Here is a 22,354-nt window from a genome sequence, read left to right on the forward strand (position 1 = left end):
GGATTCAGGTCAGAGTGTTTGTCTGCCTGCTGTGCACTGGAATGAAGTTCTCGGTTACTTCCCCAGCGCCCCATGGGCCAGGCCTGGTGGTACCCGCCTGTAACCCTAGTGATGAGGACGGTGGAGGCAGACGGATCAAAGAGCTACACACAGCTACACAGAGAGTTTAAGGCTAGCCTGAATTACAGAAATATTAGAGACTCCGTTCCAAAGAAAACCCCTCAAACTAGCTCACACCTCCCAGAATGAATCAGCTTCCTCTCATTTCACTCTCCTGCCACATGCAGGTGACATGGGACACACCTCGTACGTCTGCCTCCCTAGCCTTTACCAAAATAAATGTGGTTCACACCTGTTGTCCCAGGCAGAGCCAAGAGCACCTTTGAGTCAGAAACTGTCTTGATCCTAATTGCTTCAGCGGGCTCTAGTTCATATAGCCCACAGTTGCTAACTTTGCTTCATGGCTCAGTTGTAGAAGCCCTGGGCTGGGATCTGAAGGTGGATTTGTACTGTGCGCGGCTGCCGTCTTCAGGCCAGGAAAGGGAAGAGCAGGGCTCTGCACTCCAGTAGCCGGTTTATGCAAAAATGTGCCCATCTGTGACCCCAGCCTCAAGACCACCCCAATCCATCTGTCAGATGGGGTGAGTGCACTTATTTCTAAGGACACCATTGTCTCAAAGCTTCCTGACAACTGGGCTATTGAGTCCAGTTAGACTTAAGCGTCAAAATTCCGAGGCTGGCCAGGAGCTGGTAATCCTACTCCAGTCGCTCTTTTCGACATTAGCTCGCTTGGGCTGCACAGTAGGAGGAGAGCATGCGACCCTCCACAAACCGGACAGCGCGGTCAGGGTTGGGCGGGACTGCGCAGTGAGAAGAGGCGGAGGAGGACCGCACGGAGAGCAAGCGCGGCCGCCAGGGGGAGCCACCCTCCGGGCCGGCGTCTCGACCCCGCCCCGGCCTCTCGGCTCCGCTCGGCTGTACTCGGGCGCAGCGACGGCGGCGCGCGCTTCCGCCTCGCGGGCTCTGCCCCAGTGCGAGCGGCCGCGCGATGTGGCTCGGGCCGGAGGAGGTGCTGGTGGCCAACGCGCTATGGGTGACGGAGCGCGCCAACCCCTTCTTCGTGCTGCAGCGGCGCCGAGGCCATGGCAAGGGCGGCGGTCTCACGGGTGAGCGGGGCGCGGGCGGCCGGGCCTGTGCGCACCAGGCCTGGCGGGGCAGCTGGACGTGACCCACGGGCACGCGCAGCGGCGCCCGGGGTCGGAAGACAGGCGGGGTGGACCGTCCTGGGACGGGCGGCAGGGGGAGAGCCGCAGTGGCCTCCGCCGGCACGGATGCACACTCCTGCAGAGGGACTTAGCCCCTAGAAGCCATCAGGGTCTTCCTCTCCCTCCCCCAGCTCGCCCTCTGCCTCAGTTTCTCCAGCTGCCTCTGAGGGACCAAGTGGCATAAGCACACATTTTCCTTTGCCCCCTTCTTTACTCCCAATTCATTGACGAATTGCCTCTTTGTGAAGAGCAAAGATGCCCTGACCTCTGCTCCCCTTCCTCAGGCTTCTCACTTGATGCCACCAGAGCTCCCGACCAAGACTTTTTTTGCATATTTATCAGTATGTGAAGTGTCCTCCCAGCTACCCACGATGCCTTGTGGGTGTTTGGGCATCACCACTCACACAGAAGCAGCTGGAGTGGGTGCCTCTGACTTTGTGTGACATGTGGGATTGTGGGACTCTCCTGAGCAGGATTTGTTCAAAGCCCCTTGTAGTCCAGGGTCGGTCAAGCGCTACAGCCCTGCAGCAGACTCCAGCAGTGGGCCCCTTCTGGGTGCCAGCTCTTCCTATTTATAAAGTGACTTTTCTGCGAAATGCCCTGATTTTCAGTTCGGCAGCTGACAGTCCTGCCAGATGCAGTTGTAGGCTTCTCATAGGTGGCCTCAGCTGCCGGCCTCTTATGAGCCACTCCTCCACAGTCAGGCGCCTTCCCAAAGGGCCTGGGGATTACTGGATAGGGCTACACCTTCCAGGACCCAATGTTTATTGAGAGTTAGGTGGCAGCCATCCTGGGCAGCCCAATGACCAGCCTTGGAAGCTACCGTGAGGCACTGAGGAACATGGGGCACCGAGTGACAAGTCCCTTTTGTTATACCATTCTGTGTCCTCCTCCAAGGCTGAGCTTCCAGACTCTCCCAAGTCCTGTCGAGCCAGGTTTGTGCAGCCTGCCATAGCCCTTGTGCCACCATTGCTTCCTGAGCACTTTCTCCCTGAGAGGGTTACTCAAGCCTCTTCAAAACTGGCCAGCCTGGGTTGGAGAAGTGGCTCAGGACCCAGGTTCAAATCCCAGCACCCACGTGGTGGCTCATAACCATCTGTAACTCAGGTTGTAGAGGATCCAGTCCCCTCTTCAGGCCTTCATGAGCACCAGACACAAACATGGTACATAGACACACATGCAGCCATAGTGCCCACACACTTAAAAAAAATAATAAAATAAGCCAGCCATGGTGGCGCACGGGAGGCAGAGGCAGGTAGATCTTTGAGGTAGAGGCCAGCCTGGTCTACAGAGTGAGTTCCAGGATAGCCAGGGCTGCACAGAGAAACCCTGTCTCAAAAAAACCAAGAAGGAAATAAATAAGAAATTAATAATCTGCCAGCCTAGGCTTCTTATTAAGATTGGATATGAGGTGGCAGCCAACAGGTTAAAAGGGGTTCAGGCCCTGCAGTGTGGCCATGACAGTAGTTATGCAGACTGTAAAAGAATGTTCCCCAAGACCAAAAGAAAAACCAACATGAACACTGAAAAGTTTACTCCAACTAGGCGTGATGGCACACACCTTTAATCCCAGCACTCAGGAGGCAGAGGCAGGCAGATTGCTGAGTTCGAGGACAGCCTCGTCTACACAGCGAGTCCAGGACAGCCAAGGCTACACAGAGAAACCCTGTCTTGGGGGGGGGGGAGAAAGAAAGAAAGAAAAAAGAAAGTTTACTCCAGCTAGGGCCCTACCTGTAATCCCATCGCTCAGGGAGGCAGAGGCAGGTGGATCTCTGTGAGTTCAAGTCCATCCTGGTCTACAAAGCAAGTCCAGGACAGCCAAGGCTACACAGAGAAACCCTGTCTTAGGGGAAAAGAAAGAAAGAAAGAAAAAAAAAAAAAAGAACAAAAAGTTGACTCCAAATGATAGTAGGCCCAAGTGTGCCTTTTTCTTTTGTTTTTGAGATGGTCTCATTATTTAGCTTTGGCAGGCCTAGAACTTGTTACATAGACCAGGCTAGGTTTTTTGTTGTTGTTGTTGTTGTTTGTTTGTTTTTTTAACCAGGCTAGTCTTAAACTCACAGAGATCAGCCTGCTTCTGCTTCCTGTGTTTTGAGGTTAAAGGCGTGCACCACTTAATTGCCTGTGTATTTTTGCGTGTACGTTTGTGGATGCACATATGCACGCAGGAACCCACACATGTGTGTGCTGAGGCCAGAAGCGGACACCAGTGCCTTCTGGAACTCTCCACCTTGTGTTTTGAGACGTTTTCTGGCCAGTGAACTCCAGGGAGCTGGCTCCACTCTGCTCCCAGCACTAAAGTTACAGATACAAGTTGCCATGCCCATCTTTCTGTGGGTGCTGGGACGCCAAACTCAGATCTCCTGCTGGTGTGGTGGGCATTTTACCAACCGAGCCATCTCCCCAGATCCCTAACTGCAATTTAAAAATGACTTTTTTTTTTTTTTTAACATTTTAGTAAAACATATGAGAAATCATTTATCTGGATGCACCTATTTTCCAACTACTCACGGCATTTATTAAAGATGACGAGGGCTCAGATAAAAAATGGTAGGTGAGCAAAAAGTATTAAAGGCGAATAACAAAACAAGTAGAAATTGTTTCCGTGTGCCAAGAAGACAACAGCAGCAGCCTATTTTCAGATCTCACCCTTCCTTGGAAAGGAAGGAATACATTTCAAACAGGAACAGCAGGCAGGGTTTTCGATGACTTCTTTGTGTAAATGATCAAAAACAGTGGATAAGGCGGACAGTGGTGGAAGATAGGAGTTTCCTGCCGATTTGCCAGGAAGTGATGGTGTTGACAAAGAGTGCTGCTGCAAAGTGTGTCATCAGGCCAGAGCGAACGTACGTGCTAAGAAGAACTTGAGATGCCCTAAAATGTTTCAGTTAAAAAAAAACAACAAACAAACTGTTTTTCAAAATCTAATGATTCTAAAAAATGTTTCCTTGTCCTGTTCAGCCCTGACTCTGAAGGCTGCCCCTACGCAAGCTTTCCAGAATTGCAATGTGTGATGCCATGTGCAGAAAAAAAAATTCTTTTTTTGGGGGGGGGGGTTTCGAGACAGGGTCTCTCTGTGTAGCCTTGGCCATCCTGGACTCACTTTGTAGACCAGGCTGGCCTAGAACTCACAGCGATCCGCCTGCCTCTGCCTCCCGAGTGCTGGGATTAAAGAAAAAAAAATTCTTTGTTGCCTTCCTGGGTTTGATAAGGAAGGTGTTACAATATCCTCACTCTGGGGGACAGTCTGAAGAGATATATCTGACAGTTACTTAGAAGATAGTGTTGGGCCAGTAAGATGGCTTGGAGGGTACAAGGGCTTGCCACACAAACCTGGAGGCATGAGTTCAGTCCCCAGATCCCATGGTGGAAGGAGAAAGCCAACTCCTGAAAGCTGTCCTCTGACCTCCTAGGTGCCACTATGCAGTAAATAATTATAAAAGATAAATTGTGTAAGCCAAGAATGCTGACCCCACCTCATGAAGCCAGAGGATCATGAGTTTAAGGCTGGCCTGGATGACACACATCTTGACTTAAAAAAAAAAAAACAAAAACAAAAATAGCACTGTGGTATTTTCTTTGTTGTAACATTTTCTCACTTTGAATAAAATATTTAGCTGGGGGTGTAGGTCGGTGCTAAGATGCCTGCCTAACATATAAACACTGGGTTTGATACGCACGCATGCATGCACACACGCACGCACGCACGAGATGTTTGTATTAAAACCTAATTTGGGGGCTGAGAGTGCAAGTCAGTTGGTAGAGTGCTTGGCTAACATGCACAAAAGCCCGTGCTCCGTGCCCATCACCACATGAGTCAGGCATAATGGCACATAGGTAGAGTGCCAGCGCTAGGGAGGCTACAGTGGGAGGATCAATTCAAAGTCATCCCTTGCTACTGAGTTTGAGGCTAGCCTGGGAGTCCTGAGACCGTGTCTCTATATAAATAAACCTAAGTTGTATTTTTCTGCAAAAGAGCCTCCCAGAATTGTTTGAGATTTGAGTCCCGTTACACATCTATTGCAGCTGGGCCTGATGACACAAACCTTTACCCCCAGCACGCAGGAAACAGAGGCAGTCAGATCTCTCTGAGTTCAAGGCCAGCCTGATCTACTTAGCAAGTTCCAAGCCAGCTAAGCCTTCATAATTAGGGCCTGTGTCAAAAGTCCTCTACAGCAAGTAAGTCTGAGCCAGGCAAATAAACAGATGCTTCCAGAAGAAGCAGGATCAGAAGTTTTGAGAGCACCTGGCAGGAAGCCTGCATACGCCAGGCCTTCCTGACATGGTGCTATATGAACTATCTCAGGCCAGGCTTGGCCCAGGGCTCTCATCTTCCACCTCTCTCTGCCCTGCCCACAGGTCTTCTCGTGGGCACCCTGGATGTGGTGCTGGACTCCAGCGCCCGCGTGGCCCCTTACCGCATCCTGCACCAGACCCAGGACTCACAGGTCTACTGGACGGTGGCATGTGGTAAGTGCTCTGAATCATGAGGTCATGCTGGGGGCGGGGACAGGAAACCTGCATTCTTGATGAGGTGGATGTCTGCCAAGAAACCCACAGTGTCCCTTAAGGGAGGTAGGAGAGCTCCGGGGGCTTAGGCCTGAACCCATGTTCTCTCATCCCCTTGTCTCTAGGATGACACATTTGGACCTCGTAGGCCCATTGCGTATAATGCACATAATGAGGGTAGACTGGGCTGGCCTGGAACTAACTCACAGCGATCTGCCTGCCTCTCTCCCAAGTGCTGGGATTAAAGGCGTGCGCCACCACGCCCGTACTCTTGGCCTTCTTATTCGGCTCTCTACTGCAAACAAGGTCCTTTCGGTCTTTGCATGTCTTTCCGCTCTGTTGACTTCACTGGTGAGGGCGGCCCCATAGAGAGTGCTAGAGAGCTACCTCCTCTCTTGGGTGCAGGGACACTGGGATGCCCCTAACAGGAAGAGGGCCTCGAGGGACGCTTGCTCAGGAATGAACCCCAGCGCTGTCCGTCCAATTCAATGCAAAGCATCTTTAAGTAGAAAAAGCACCCAAGAGAAAGTCATATATTGACAGGTTGAGGGACATTGGGACATCCACCTTGCTTGCATTTGCCCTGGGAAGATGGTTGAGCAGACTCTTAACTCGGTGTTTGAGGGACCTTGCCGCATATGCCCACCCTGAGTGACTGGAGTCTACTGTAGCTGCTGTGTAGCCCACCTACACCGGAGCAGGGGGGTGGTCAGGCTGAAGTGGCTTCAGCTTTCAGACAGCACTTCCTGAGTGGCAGGTGCTTACCTGAACCTCCTCATGGGTACTTCAGTCCTCTCTATTTTGAAGATGAGAAAAACCATGGCCCAGAGCAGTCAAGTAACCTGTCTAGCATTACAGAGTTGCAGTTCAGGCCCAAAGCACCCATATCAGCAGATCCCTCTGATGACAAGCCTGGTTACAAGCCATGCCATTACCAACCTGCAGGATCCTGGTATTCCTTGGTGGCCTGGGAAAAGATGACAAGTCTGTAGAGTTTGTGGACCTCAGCCACCTGTGGTGGTACACACCTGTATATAATCTCAGGCTCAGGTATATGGATCATGAATTTGAGACCACCTTGGGTGACTTAGCAAGCGTCTACCTCAAAATAAATAAATAGGAGCTAAGGGCATAGCTTGGCGGGGTGCATTGGGTCCCTAGCACCATATACACCAGCATGGCGATGCACACCTATAATCCCAGCACTTGAGAGGTTCAGGAAGGAGGATCAGGAATTCTGTCATCCTTGGTCCCGTAGCTAGTTCAAAGCCAGCCTGGGCGACGTGAGACCTTGCTTCCAAAAATTAAGATAAAAGCCAGGTGATGGTGTCGACCTACACCTTTAATCCCAGCATTGGGGATACAAAGGCAGGCAGATCTCTTGAGTTTCAGGCCAGCCTGGTCTACAGAGTCCCCGTACTTCCAGGGGTACACAAAGAAACCCAGTCTGAAAAAGCCGAAAATGAATATAAAATAACACCAAACAAATGAAGTGATGTAAAGGACTGGAAGTGCGGCTGAGTGGTGTAGCACTCGCCCAGCATGTGTGAGACACTGGGATGATCCCTCAGCTGGAGATGGGGAGAGAGTGTAGCCCTTATAAGCAGACCTAGCTTCAGCTTGGGGAGGCTAGCCAGTCAAGGGTTTAAAAGGACAGGCGGGTGGCAACCTGGAAATAGACCCTCTGCCGCAGGTGTTGTATCCCTCCCCCCTGGCACCTTTAACAGCAGTGACCTGTGTCTGTGTGAGCAAGTAAACTTAGAGGGGTCGGTGGGCCCAAAGCCGAGTAGAGAAAGTCAGCCAGACCCCAGATCTCCTGGTGTTCAGACCCACAGTAGGTACTAAGAAGCTAGGGGTGGGGGTTGGAGAGATGGCTCAGAGGTTAAGAACACTGACTGCTCTTCCAAAGGTCATGAGTTCAATTCCCAGCAACCACATGGTGGCTCACAACCATCTCTTCTGGCCTGCAGGGAGAATGCTGTATACATAATAAATAAATCTTTAAAAAAGAAGAAGAAGCTAGGGGTTCTCTTTATGGTGTGATCTATCCCAGTGGGGTCTGGGAGCCTTACTTTTAAAAAATAATTTAGTGTGCATGCATGCATGTGCACACAGGAGCTTCCAGGTGATTTTCCTGTCTCTGCCTCCCACCTCTCTGAAGTAGTGCTAGGATTACAGATGCACGCCGCCGCCGTCAAACCCAGCACTTTACAGGGCTTCATCGGATCACCGTCAGGTCTTCCAGCTTGCACACCTAGAGCGCTCACCCACCCAACAGGCTACTTAGCATGAGCCCTGAAGAGCATCTTCTCTGCCTCAGTGTGTCCTTTCTCAGGGAGCATTCAGAAAAGGGCCATGGCAGCAAGTGTGGCCCCAGGGTAGGGCAGAAGAGAGTGGGGAAGGATGAGATGGTAACCCCTTCAGTGGCCGGATGCCATCCCTGCCCTAGCCTTGCCTGTGCCTACCTCCCCAACTGTCTGGGCTCTTGTCTCAGAAGCAGCTTGCCAACACCAGTTGTGCTGCTGGAACCTGCCCAGTGAGTCCCAGTCTCTCACCTTGGTATTCAGATGATGTGTAGGGTCTGCCCACTTCCATCCCCCGACTCCTCCCCAGCCATGCCTTGGTGTCCAGCAACAGCCCTGCGGTGTCTGTGGTTTTCCCACCCGCCCTCTGCTGGCTTCCGTGCATAGTGTCTCTTCTGCCCTGTTGAGTCCTCACTTCTCCAGGTTCCTCAGACCCACACCTCCACCTCCCACTCTTCCTCCTCCTCTTCTGGGCTTGACCTGGATGTCCCACTCCAGGCATCCCGGGCTGACACTCTGATTTCATCCCTTCCTTGCTAGGTGGCTTCGGATAACTTAACTGAACCTCCCTGGGCCTCAGCTTCATACTGTAAAGTATCTCTGAAGTGTCCTAGAAGACATGAAGTGAGGTCTGTGCACAGCTCTGCAGTGCACAGGAGTGACGCTCAATAATGTAGCTACTGCATTCGTCTTATTCCCAGTACGTGATAGACATGCTGCAGTTTGTGTCCTTCATATTAAATGATGAGGGAGTTATTTTAAACTAAGAGATGTATATATAAACATTTGTAATTAAAATACAAACAGATGCAGACAGACAGAATGGCAGCTTCATCCACCTAAGGTTGCTGGGAATGTGCTCATAAAAGACTATGGTCCTGAGGGCTAGAGAGATGGTTCAGTGGCCGGGTGGCAGTGGCGCACGCCTTTAGTCCCAGCACTTGGGAGGCAGAGGCAGGTGGATTGCTGTGAGTTCGAGGCCAGCCTGGTCTACAAAGTGAGTCCAGGACAATCAAGTCAAGGATACACAGAGAAACCCTGGAGAGAGAGAGAGAGAGAGAGAGAGAGAGAGAGCGCGAGCGCAAGAGAGCGTGCTCGTGCCAGTGCGGGGGCACGGGGGTGGGGAGGGAGAGGGAGAGCAGTGGGGGAGTGCGGGGGTGGAGAGGGAGAGAGAGATGGTTCACTGGTTAGAGCACTTGCTGCTCTTGCAGATGACCTTGGTTCCCCAGACCCACATAGTGGCTCATAACCATCTGTAACTCCAGTTCCAGGCGATCCAACTCCCCCTTCTGACCTCTCAGGGTACACAAGTGGTGCACATACATGCAACCAAAACGTATACATAAAATAACTCTTAAGTTTAAAAAAAAGAAAAGAAATGATACTGAGAGCTATTGCACCATATGCCAGTTTAACTTCTGAATTTGATTGTGGGTTCTCGGCCAAAAACAGAGAAAGGCAGAGAGCAATCCCTTCCTACCAACCAGACCCTGGCCTCTGCGCATCCCCAGAAGGAGCCTGTTAGAGAAATACAAAGAAAAACTGGGAAGGGAAAGTGGGTGACTAAAGGGGCTGGCAGAGAGACAGTCACCGTGTGACTCACGGAGCTATCTAGTACGTCTGGCTCATGTCTTCACGTGGATGTCCTCCCCCAGGCCCATCAAGGCTTCCAGCCTGTGGGGTTGTCTGTCTGCTAGGTCAGCTGCTTGCATAAAACACAAACAAGCCATCCCTAACAAAGGCAAGCCAGACTGCAGCAGAGTATAGAGCAGGTGTGGGTGGGAGGGGGCTGGGGGTGGGACAACCAGGCCTAGCCAGGAAGGGGTCAGGGTCAGGGTCACCAGTCCAGCTGATAAAAGAGTGTTGCCAATTAGAAAAGGGTGTCTCCTTCAGGGCAGAGGGTGTGGCTCAGTAGTAAAGCATTTTCCCAGAACACCCTATGTTCTGTGCTCTGGTTCACAGGGCATAGTGTGTGGGCCTGGCCTTGGCATATGGTTGCATTTCCTGCCACGGTCCATGGATTGCTCTGCCCCAACACAGCTGAAAAGAATACAGATGCTCCCTTCTCCCTTCTCTGTAGTCACCCATTCCGAGGTTTCCCAGGACAGGTTTTTTGCTTTACCTCCCAAGGCTGCTCTTCTAGGTCCCTGATGGGGGCAGACAGTCCCCCAGCCTGTGAGAGCAGCACTGCCCTGCCCTGTAATTGCAGTGCAAAGACAGAGTGGGCGGAGGCCAGCGGGAGCCTGTGATGAAGCGGGCAGTAGCTGTTTGTCTGGCCTGAAGAGATTCTGTCAATTGGACAAAGGAGCTTGATGACTTCACAATCTTAGGGCCACACAGATTGTCTCTAGGACACAGATGCAGAGCCAGATGGTGCTCCGTTGGTGTTGGAGGAGGGAGGATTCTGTGGTTCTGGCTTTTGGAGTCTTAGTCAGGAAGGGCTAATCTGTAGCCTGAAGACGGAGGAGGTTGCTTTGACCAGAGCACTTGGGGCCCACCTGTCTGCTTCGAGTCTGGGACCTCACGATCTCATCTGTCCTCTCTGGACTAGGTTCTTCCCGAAAAGAGATCACCAAGCACTGGGAATGGCTGGAGAACAACTTGCTCCAGACACTGTCCATCTTTGACAACGAGGAAGACATCACTACCTTCGTCAAGGGCAAGATACACGTAAGGCTCATGTCCCACTCGCAGCCACACGCCCCCCACCCCCCGCCTCCCTCTGTGGGGTGGTGGTGGCCACACACCGTTGATGGTCTGTGTCTTCGGGCTGTGCTTCCATGGATTCAACCAACTAACTGTGTGTCAAAAAATATTTGGGGAAAAGAACTACATCTGTGCCGGCCTCATAAAGACCTCCATTGTCAGCCTTCGCCAAGCCATACAGCAGAGCGGAGCACTCCTGCTGCGCTGCGTGTTGTAGGAAGCAGGCAGGAGGGTGGGCACAGGCTATATACAAACACTGTTCTTCTTCATAGAAGAGACTTGAATATACAAAGGTTCATGTGTCTGTGGGGGTCTTAGCACCAATGGCCTGCAGACTCTGAGAACGAAGCTCTGTTATCTGTCCTGTCTCATCTTTAAACAACCTGGTGTAGGTTTGTTCCCATTTCACCAGATAGAAACTGAAGTGTCCCTTCTCCTTTTGTGATGGTTAAAAGTGCCATGGGTGTGATTGTCCCCCAAAGGCCCATGGGTTGGCTGGTTTGTTTCTCAGCCTCTGCTCTTATTGGAAGATGCTGGCCCCTATAGGAAGTGGGAAATCACGGAAGGCGATTAGGGGGATGGAGGTATGCTCTCGAATGGATATGCTGGGACCCTCGTCCCGTTTACAGTCTCTGCATCTTGGCCAGCACAAGGTGGACAGGCCTCTTCGGCCATACATTCTCCACCACGGTGCACTGTGCTGTCACAGGCCCAAAGCAATGAGGTGATGCAGCCATGGACTGAAAACTCTGGACCCAAGAGGCCTGCCTGCCTTTTGCACTGATTATCTCAGGTGTTTGTCACACTGACAGAGAGCTGTCCCGTACACCTGCCCGCACACCTGCCGAGTCCCTTCCTTAGCTAGCCTCTGGAGGCTGAATGCTAGCCTGGGGTGTGAAGTCCTTCTGAAATGCCTTAGAACAAATATACAGATAGGTAATTGTGGGCGCCGGGGCCTTGGCCAAGAAAGGGAAACATAGGAAATCATTTCCACCACCGCCCCCTTGGTGTATTCTTTTGTTTGAAACAAGGCCTCTCTGTGTGGCCCTGGCTGGTGGGAAAGTTCCTATGTAGACCATGTATACCGAGCTGGCCTTGAACTCAGAGAACTCTGCCTGTTGCCTACCCCCTGCCAATACTATGATTAAAGGCATGCACCACTGTGCCCAGCTTTCCTGGATTTCTTGAGACGCCAGCTTATATAGTTCCTGCTCACCCTGAACTTACTAGGTAGTCAAGGCTGGCCTTGAATTTTTGATCCCAAGTGCTGGAATCAAGGCATGCAGCACCATACCCAGATAAAATAACAAAAGGCCTTAGAGTTAAAAGGTGCTTATCTTTTTATGCAGAAGTTCTTAGGGTATATTCATAGACACAGAGTGGCTGGCGCATGTTGCTATGCTCCCTGCAGCCTTGATTAGCCCGAGCACTGGAAGCAATGCCTCCCAGCCTGCCAAGAGGGGAGTGTTCCTCCTTCCTCTGCAGTGTGAGAGCAATAGTCTTGCAAGCATTTTCCAGGGCTTTCTACGGGCTTATGTTGCTAAGAGCGTTATTTTCAGGGGAGCTATTAAGTCATATGTGGGTATACTTAGTAGAACATTTTATAGCAAATAATGACTATGAAGCAGAGCATAATAGCACACACCTGTATTCCCAACACTCAGGAGGCAAGGAGACGCTTGTGAGTTCCAGCCCAGCCTGGGCTAGGTTGAGATTCCCAGGAGGACCCCTGCTGCGCAGAATTACTTTCAGCAAGCCTTATGAATTCATCGTGTTGGAACACCACAGGCCTGGCTAGACTGGACTGAGTTTCTTAGCTCTTCTTTGCACATACTGGGGCTCAGGGCAGGACCTGCATTGTCTTAGAGGTCCAGGGAAGCAGGCAAAGCTGTTATTCTGTTGGGCCGTGGTAGTAATGATAGCAGCCTTATCAAATATCTTCCAACAAGCACATCAGCAGGACGCCAACGTGCAGAATGGCTCGGGTCAAGAAGAAAGGACATTAGTTCACTTTCTGTTACTGTAACAAGTATCTTAGATGATTGACTTATCAAGCAGAAGGGGGTTTTTTGGTTCACAGTTTTAGTGGGGTTTTCCCTATTAGCCTGTGTCAGCACATCATGGTCCGGAGTGTGTGACAGAGCAAAGCTGCTCGACACACAGCCAAAACGTGGAAGAGAAGGGAGGGAATTGGGGTGCCCATACGTTCACGAAGTAACCCAGGCTAGCCTACCATGTAGACCACACTAGCTTAAAACTCACAGCCATCTGCCCATCTTGCCTTGTGAGTGCCACCATGCCCAGCTATCCTGGTATCCTCTTAAAGGCATATCCCCAGTGACCAGACAACACCCCCTACACCCACCCCCCACACCCTACCCCCACTTGGTTGCACCTTGGTCCATGGAACTAACTCACAATAGTGCTGAGCTGAGGATGAGGCCTCTCAAACAACCTCTGGGCATCACGACATAGCCCATGGAAGTTAGGAAACAAAAGTGAATGAGGCTTGGGAGGTGCCTTAACAGGTAAAACACTCACCTTGCAAACACAAGGACTGACTGACGTTCAACTCCCCAATCCCCTGTAAATGGCCTGGGCAGCCAGCTGGAAATCCCAGCACCAGAAGGAAGAGCCAATTAGTGGTTCAGAGCCCAGAAGACAGATCCAGTCTTGATGCATAAGGTGGAAAGCAACCTCTTGCCTCCACACACATGCATACATGTATGTGCTCACACCTGTGAACATACAACAGAAAAAAAAAAATCTGAATGATGGTTGAAATGCTATATATTGGAATTGGTGCCAGGCAGCAGCGGTTCACAGCAGGAACTTTAAAGGCTCGTTTATGTATGTGTTTAGATGTATATGGGTACTTTTGTCTGCGTGTCTGTCCGCACACCGGAAGATGCCATCAGACAGCTGTGGGTGCTGGAAGTTGAACTCGGGACCTTTGGAAGAGCAGGGAGTGCTCTTAACCACTGAGCCATCTCTCCAGTGCCCCCTACCAAGGGACCTTTAAATGCTAGGAAAGAAGAGAGGGTGACATTAATGAGCCGGGTGTCCTGTTTAGGAAGTTAGAAACAGAACTCCAGAGAAACCAGGAAGTTAAACAAAGGAAGTAGAAATTCTAAAGCCAAAGCTAATTTCTTGAAAAACAAGAGATAGAAGAGCAGGGTGGTGGATCCAGAAGCGGATGGGATCCAAGGCACAGAGAGAGTCTCTGGGAAGCCACGTGGAGACGAGCCGTGAAGAGCGTAGGACAGGGCGCCTCAGACAGAGGGGAGGGCAGAAACAGCCTTTCAGGCGTTATTTGGCCTACCCTCTAATATAACCTACTTAAATTGAGCATGGAGAAGGAAGGAAGTGTAGGCCCTGTGAGGTGGAGCAACTTGCTGTCTAACAGCCTGAGTTCTACCCCCCTAGCCACAGACGGGAAGAGCCAACTGCACGAAGTTGTTCTTGCATGCTCATGCATACACAAATAATATTCATTCCTCTCTCTCTCTCCCCCCCTCCCCCTCCCCTCCCCCTCCCCTCTCCTTGTTCCCCCCTCCCTCTCCCTCTCTGTGATTTTGACAAGCAAGGAGGCTGGGAAGTTGTCAGAGGCACTGGGCTGGTGACTCAGTGAGGAAACTGAGGCAGTCAGAAGGAAAGGCAGGGCAGGCTGTTGTCAGCCTCTCTGCTCCCTGCCCTTACTTAGGTCTCCCAGGTGCCCCTGGAGAGTGAAGGAGTGATAGCTACTAGCCAAAGCCTATGAAGGGGGCCTGCAGGGCAGGACCACCTGGAATTCCAGCTCCAGGGAACCTTCCACCATTTTCTGGCCCCTGGGCATTGCTTTTTACTCATGGCTTACATTCAACCACACACAAATGAAAAATACGTCTTTTTAAAAATGTCATAATGGGGCTGGAGAGATGGCTCAGAGGTTAAGAGCACTGGCTGCTCTTCCAAAGGTCATCAGTTCAACTCCCAGCAACCACATGGGGGCTCACAACCATCTATACTGATATCTGGTGCCCTCTTCTATCATGCAGGTGTATATGCAGATGAAACACTTTATACATAACAAATAAACAGTAGTTTAAAAAATTCTTTTAAAAAGTCATAATGAAACCCACTCCTTTGTGTGCTAATTTTAAAACTTGAATGAGGGTCAGGAATGTAGCCCCATTCTTAGAATACATGCCAAGCATACATAAGGCTCTCGGTTTTATCGCAGCCCCACATAAGCCAAATGTGGTGGCAGAAGCCTCTGGTCTCAGCATTAGGGTATAAGACAGAAGATCAGGTTTGGCAACATAGTAAGTTTGAAGTCAGCCTAGACTGTATGAGACTCCCAACACGCACACACACACACACCATCAAAATTTTTAAAGAAGAAAGTCCTGGATTCTGGGTTCCTGGCCTCTCTGCTCTTTCTGGGACTATCCCAACATGCTCAGTGGCTCAGACCCTGTTGTCCCCTCCAGGGCATCATTGCAGAGGAGAACAAGAACCTGCAGCCCCAGGGGGATGAGGACCCAGGGAAATTTAAGGAGGCGGAGCTAAAGATGAGGAAGCAGTTCGGCATGCCAGAGGGCGAGAAGCTGGTCAACTACTACTCCTGTAGCTTCTGGAAGGGCCGAGTACCACGGCAGGGCTGGCTCTACCTGACAGTCAACCACCTGTGCTTCTACTCCTTCCTGCTGGGGAAGGAAGGTGAGGTGGGGGGGAAGGAAGGAAGATGAGGTCGGTGAAGGAAGGCGGGGTGGGGAGGAAGGAAGGTGAGGTGGGGGGGAAGGAAAGAAGGTGAGGTGGGCGAAGGAAGGTGGGGTGGGGGGGAAGGAAGGTGAGGTGGGGGAAGGAAGGTGAGGTGGGGGGAAGGAAGGTGAGGTGGGGGGAAGGAAGATGAGGTGGGGTGGGGGAAAGGAAGGTGAGGTGGGGGAAGGAAGGTGAGGTGGGGGGAAGGAAGGAAGGTGAGGTGGGGGGAAGGAAGGAAGGTGAGGTGGGGCAGAAGGCACCCCTTGGTCTACTTCCTTACATCCTACCCGCTCCCCCATGCCCTTGCCTCCCTGACCTCACTGCTGATCCAAAGCGCCCATGTTTCCTAGTGCGTTTCCTCCCCCTCTCTCTACACCCAGCTGTTTTGTCGCCCCAAGTCCCAGGTGCCACCTTAGCTGCCAGTGGCACAAGCAGCCAGGCCACACCTGTGCCTGGCAGCCCTTGTATCCACAGCCCACTGTTGCTGTCGCAGGAACTGAAGGACCATGCTCTTCATTTCCTTCCAGCGTTGCGCACAGCGACACGTCTTCCTTAAGTGCTTTTAGGTTTTGTAGAGCCTGGGGTATATGCCGCTGTCACCTGCTAAAGGCCTCTCTCTCTCTCTCCCTGTAGAATGCCCTGACCTCAGGAGGCAAGCCTCTCTCCCAGCATAGCTGTCAGCTCCCTCTGCTGCTGCTGTCGCCCCCCCAAAGGAACTTCTGTAGCTAACCCTGTTGGCAGGCACCAACGCTTGAGCCCTTCCCATTCTGTGCCCTCCTCCTGCCCTTACTGTTTGCTTGTCAAAGCTGCAGTGGCCAGTGGCCTTCTCTGCGGGGACAGGTGTCCTGTTCTCTGCCAGTCTCACCATGTCAGTGGGGCCCCTGAGGGCCTGAGCCTTCCGCTGGTTCCTCTCTGCGTGCCTGTTCCTTTCCGCCATCATCCACCCAGGGCGAACACGCACTGAGTAAGGTTGGCCTTGGAGCAGCGGTGAGCCGGACGGGCTGGCTCCTACTTGCAGATCACTTGTCTTAGTATGACTAGGCTCGGGCATGGAGGGAGGGCAGTAAACAGTGTCCTTAGGGAGCGGCCCAGGGGAGGTTCTGAGAGTGAACGGCGATTCTCTCCTTGCCCGCTCGTAATGGGTGGCGTGTTTGTCCGTGTTCTCATCAGTGAGCCTGGTGGTACAGTGGGTGGACATCACACGCCTGGAGAAGAATGCCACTTTACTCTTCCCTGAGAGCATCCGTGTGGACACGCGGGACCAGGAGCTCTTCTTCTCCATGTTCTTAAACATTGGTGAGACCTTCAAGCTTATGGAACAGCTGGCCAACCTGGCCATGCGACAACTGCTGGACAGCGAGGGTTTCTTGGAAGACAAGGCCCTGCCCAGGCCCATCCGGCCACATAAGAACATCTCAGCTCTAAAGCGGTACGCCACCCTCCTGAGGAGTGGGGAGATCCCAGAGCAGTGAGAATGGTCCTCAAACCCTGCCGGGTGTCCAGCACATGCCCTCACAGGCCCAGTACTTGGGAAGGGAGCCAGCAAACAGACCATAACAGAATTGCACTGGGAGGGCCACTAATACTGCTGTGGGGAAGAAGTTCTTGCGGTCTCTTGGCCTCAGGTCAGGGTGCTGAGTGACAGAGAGGTCCCTCAATAAGGACCAGTGGAGGGTGGAGCTAGAGTATAAACCACCTTAGGCAGAGTATGCCGAGGTTCTCAGGAGCCTGTGTCAGGAAGACTGTGGTGAATGAGTGGTGTGTTGCACAGCCTCCATCCCTCTGTGATGGACACAAAGGGGTTTAAGCATCCTGGGTCTTGAGTCCTCAGGCTCAAAGCTAGCAAAACAGACAGGCCACGTATAAAGCTGAGGTCACTGCCATTTTCTGTCCACGGGAGGGGCTGAAGGATGGATCAGAGTGGCCAGCGCAGCAGGTCACTTGTGCTTGGGCCTCAGGTTTTAGCCTCACGGGACACCCATTCATTTGAGATGGCAGAAGTTTCCTGGGCTCCACAGCCAGGGTAAGCACCACCAGACTCAACGCTGGCATGTTTAGAGACTTCGCCTCAGCCCAATTATTTCATAGGCTGCGCCCCTTCACCAGGGTGCGGGCCCAGGGTGCACCTTCCAGACCAGGATGTTGTGCAAGGGTGTCAACTCTCCTGATGGGAGTGACAGAAAGACGACGCAGTGCTGGAACTTGGCGCGTGGTGTCCCCTGCTATAAATCTGGGTACATGCTCAGGCTCAACGCAGACGAGAGGCTCTGTTGGGAGCTAAGAAGATATGTCTGTGTGGACATGACCCCGAACAGACAGGGCCAGGCTGCCATTCACAGCCATCAGACTGCATTTCTCTTCAGTGAGAGCCGGCATACATTTTGTTTTAGCTTCGCTGCTCCCTGCTGGGGCTTCTTGTCTGGGTTTCAAGGTTAACTCTTCCCTGAGTGAAGAACCACCCTCGGCCTATCTCATCCTGGGCCTGAGCCAGACAGGCAGGGTACAAGCAGCTCCAGGGACTGCCTGTCCTTCCGTACTGAGTGGCAGAGCCTCTAGGTGTCCCTTCAAAGCATCCAGCCTCAAGGGAACATCATGTTCTGTCCCTCCTGCTGAGTATGTAAACACCATACATTTTCCTGAGCTTCACTCCCCAGGCATGGCTTGCTCACCGGAAGATCCCAGGGATCTGGGGTCCAGTGTGGAAACCGAGAAAATTCTTGCCCTTACCCCAGATTTCCACTTTGTCTCCTCAGAGACCTGGATGCCCGAGCCAAGAATGAGTGCTACAGGGCCGCATTCCGGCTGCCCAAAGACGAGCGGCTGGATGGCCACACGGGCTGCACCCTATGGACGCCATTTAACAAGCTGCACATCCCCGGCCAGATGTTCATCTCCAATAACTACATCTGCTTTGCCAGCAAGGAGGAAGACGCATGCCGCCTCATCATACCCCTGAGGGAGGTGAGTGTCCCTGATGTAGGTGCTCTTGGGGCAGAGCTCTGCAGCCTCTCAGGACGAAGCCTGGCCCATCCTCTGCACCACAGCCACATGGCCCCAGGCCCCTTACCTCAGAGCAGCTCTGTGATTTGGCCTGTGGGCTCTTGGGCACTTAGCAAAGTGACACTCCGCTGTCCATTGCCCAGGTAGAGGTAAAGTCATCCTGATCATGACTTCTATTTGGTTATCGCATCCTAACCAGAGGTGCCATGACAAGACTCCCTCCAGAGTCTATGGCTTCCTCTCCTCAGCCATCAGATGGGACCCCATTGTCCCAGGCCTCTCCTCAGGAAAGTCCCAACCACATCTAACCCCTGAGGGACACATGTTCCCAGTGCGGCCAGCAGAGCTCAAGGTGGAAGGCAGAGTGTGGTGCTACCTCACCTAAGATCCTCCGGCACCCTCTCCCTGTACTCAGCACACCCAGCTCTCCATCCTGACAGGCAAACACCCAAAAGCGTTCTGTTGCCCCCTCAGGTGACCATTGTCGAAAAAGCTGACAGCTCCAGCGTCCTTCCCAGCCCTCTGTCAATCAGCACCAAGAGTAAAATGACCTTCCTGTTTGCCAACCTGAAAGACCGTGACTTCCTGGTTCAGAGGATCTCCGACTTCCTACAGAAAACACCGTCCAAGCAGCCAGGCTGCAGCACTGTGGGGACAAAGGGCAGCATTGTGGATCCAGTCCCAGAGGTGAGGAAGCCACTTAGGAACAGCAGGGCCAAAGCCAGATGAAGAGCCTCCAGGTGCAGCCAGCTGCTACCCATGAGCCTGACCCTGTGCTGCACGCTGGAGGGTGACTCGTAGCCCCTGGAACACCCCCAGGGGGCTGCTGAGCATCCTGTAGAACGCACAACAATCCTGGGCCAAGTACAATGGCATGTCCCTATGATCCTAACATTTGATGGGGTCTGAGATAGGTGGGTCACAAGTTCAAGACCAGCCCAGAGAACTGGTAAGACCCTGTCTGGGAAAACCAATTGTTAGGGATGTAGCCTGCACACAGCCCTGGGTTCCATCTCTGATATCACTAAAAAGAAAGGAAGGGAGGGGCAAGATGGGGGTACTGCCCCAACTTCACAAGGCTCAGTACCTCAAAGACAGGCCAGAGTCATCGCCAGGCATTGTCTTTCCTGAGCACTCATTGGTTCATCCAGCATGTCACTTTATGTCTCAGATACCAGCTGTCCTTCCAGGCCCTGTGAACAGAACAATGACCAGGTTAGACAAAACATTTGCTCTTTCTTTTGTGCAGCATGGCAGCAGGCTTGAAATTATCCCAGAACCCGGAAGGCAGATGTGAGGGGATCACGACTAGTTCAGCTCGGCCTGATACACATACCAAGTTCCAGAACAGCCATGACCACATAAGGAGATCATGTCTGGAGGGGGCTGGAAAGGCGCTCTGCAATTAGGCTCCCTGCTCTCCTGGAGGTCCCAGGTTTGCTTCCCAGCATCCACCAGGCACCTGTAACTCCAGCTCCGGGCACCCATAATAGACACATGTGTACACATTAGATAAGTTTTAAAATATTTTTTAAAACCTATACTCTTGTGAAATTTATTATATTCTAGAAATATGGATTTAAAAAACAAAACAAAACAGGAGCCCCTTAAAATTCTGTAAGAATTTGAGGATGTATTTTCCTGTCGCTAAAAGCAATTCTCAGGGCTGCTGAGATGGCTCAGCAGGTGAAGTGCCTGCTGCTAAGCCTGGTGACCCAAGTTCAACCCCTGGAGTCCATATGGCTGAAGGAGAGACCTGACTCCCACGGTTCATCCTCTGACATGCACACAAGTGCTATGGACCCTGCACACACACAAAACGTGGAGCCCACCTTCTACATGCTTAATGTAGCAGGGCATGAATTCAGCAATATCCAGGCACCACCAGGAAGAAAAGCCAGTTACCTGTGATAGGCCCTAACTGGCTAGTGTAGATGGCTTTGGTTTCATCCAGCCAGAGAGGAAATGCAGGCTGGGCCCCGTCTGCAGCCTCATGATTGGCCCCATTGACCCTTAGAGGCATCTTTGTTTGCTTTTTGAGATGAGATTTCTCTGCATAGCCCTGACTGTTTTAGACTTACTTATGTATACCAGGCTGGCCTTGAACTCACCGAGATACACCTGCCTCTGCCTCCCAAGTGCTGGGATTAAAGGTGTGCACCACCATACCCAGCTATTTGAGGCATCTTTACTCAACTTTCTGGGTGGATGTGCACATCCGAGGCCACTGGGCAGCTCAGTTAGGCATTTTCCTCTCTTGTTTTATTTTCTAGTCTCTCCCAACTCCTCAGGAGGCGCCAGAAGCGCGCACCAGCCCATCCTCTCCCCTGGGCAGCCCTCCGAGTTTCAGTACACAGGAGGTTCCTACCACTTCCCAGGGCCTGCTCAAAGTCTTCCAGAAAAACTCACCCATGGAGGACCTTGGCGCCAAAGGGGTAAGCCTTGAGCACAGGTACCTCAGCTCACGCTGAATTGAGACCTCAGGAGGAAGCCACCTCTGGGCTGGGCCTTTGTGCTTTGTCAGGGTGTGTGTTGCCCTCTTGGCCTGCACTGAGCAGTGTCGGGTTGACCCAGGGCTTGGGGATAGACTCTGGCTGCCTTGTGTTGGGGGTTGCTTTTCATCAGATGCCCTGGGTCTCTAATAGGAAGGGCCTTCTGCTGTTGAAGAGCTGGGGTGGAGTGGGGCAGCCATCCTCATCTCTAGCTTTACCATCATGGCTCTGAAACAGTTCCACACTCCATGTTCCCTCTCTCAGGCCAAGGAGAAGATGAAGGAGGAATCATGGAACATCCACTTCTTTGAGTATGGGCGTGGCATGTGCATGTACCGAACAGGCAAAACTCGGGAGCTGGTCCTGAAGGGCATCCCTGAGAGCCTCCGAGGGGAGCTCTGGCTCCTCTTCTCTGGTGAGTGTGGTCCAGTAGCCCCCAGCCTTGGATGGGCCAGTCGCAGCCCTCAGAGTTTTCTGTGCATTATACATGGTGAGCATGTCCTAGCTTGGATGAGGCCTTGGGTTCTATCCCTAGCACCAAAAGAACACCTGGCTCAGTGAGTTGCTCTGGTCACTGAGCCAGCTATGCAGGGGAGGAGCTGCCAGCTCTCTTGGAGATTTGGGAGTAAGGACTACAGCTACACAAGGGCCCAGAGCAGCAGGTGCCAGCACAGGTGCTGTCGGTGGATGGCAGTACCATTGGAGGCAAGAAAGCTCCCCTTCCAGACCGCATTTTTTGGGACAGGCTCTGACAACAGTCATACCTTTGGCCAGTTGGAGCATTTCAGGACACAGGCCATTTGAATTTCTTAGACAGAGCAGCCACCAGAGAAACCCAGCCTCACACCCCGTAACTGATCACAAAGTTCCCTCTCCTCCAAGGGACATTTATGTCTCCAGTCAGCCCTGTCACTGTTGCCCAAGTCCTGGGAGGAAGAAGAAAAAGACAGCTGCCACCTGTGTCTCCCCAGGGGCTTGGAATGAGATGGTGACACATCCTGGCTACTATGCTGAGCTGGTAGAGAAATCCATGGGGAAGTACAGCTTGGCCACTGAGGAGATTGAGCGAGACCTCCATCGTTCCATGCCTGAACACCCTGCTTTCCAGAACGAGCTTGGGATTGCTGCGCTCCGGAGGGTGCTGACCGCCTATGCCTTCCGAAACCCTACTATTGGCTACTGCCAGGTAACTGGAACTTAGCAGGGGCCCTGGAGAAAGGGCCTCCTACCATGACCTCCCAGGGGCGGGGCAGGTGCTGACAGTCTGCACCTGTGGTAGCCTTACCTATACATGGTCCTGTCCATACCCTGATCCCCCCCAAAAAGATGTAATTTA

General features: G+C 52.2%; 1 protein-coding gene across 2 annotated transcripts in view; it reads left to right on the forward strand.

The window, feature by feature from the left end:
* The first annotated feature begins 998 nt into the window (after nucleotides 1-998).
* Nucleotides 999-22,354, forward strand: part of Tbc1d9b (TBC1 domain family member 9B) — a 40,046-nt gene continuing 18,690 nt past the window's right edge. Inside the window, exons 1-10 of one of the 2 annotated variants that reach the window (XM_051168449.1) lie at nucleotides 999-1,166; nucleotides 5,625-5,735; nucleotides 10,629-10,747; nucleotides 15,256-15,484; nucleotides 16,697-16,955; nucleotides 18,280-18,487; nucleotides 19,001-19,213; nucleotides 20,800-20,961; nucleotides 21,283-21,433; nucleotides 21,990-22,204. In XM_051168449.1, the coding sequence (XP_051024406.1) occupies nucleotides 1,049-1,166; nucleotides 5,625-5,735; nucleotides 10,629-10,747; nucleotides 15,256-15,484; nucleotides 16,697-16,955; nucleotides 18,280-18,487; nucleotides 19,001-19,213; nucleotides 20,800-20,961; nucleotides 21,283-21,433; nucleotides 21,990-22,204 (1,785 nt within the window). In that variant the 5' untranslated portion in view covers nucleotides 999-1,048. The remainder of the gene's footprint in view (nucleotides 1,167-5,624; nucleotides 5,736-10,628; nucleotides 10,748-15,255; nucleotides 15,485-16,696; nucleotides 16,956-18,279; nucleotides 18,488-19,000; nucleotides 19,214-20,799; nucleotides 20,962-21,282; nucleotides 21,434-21,989; nucleotides 22,205-22,354) is intronic. The other variant, XM_051168448.1, reaches the window with a different exon arrangement.

This window comes from Acomys russatus, chromosome 25 (assembly GCF_903995435.1).
Source record: "Acomys russatus chromosome 25, mAcoRus1.1, whole genome shotgun sequence".
Classification (NCBI taxonomy): Eukaryota; Metazoa; Chordata; class Mammalia; order Rodentia; family Muridae; genus Acomys; species Acomys russatus.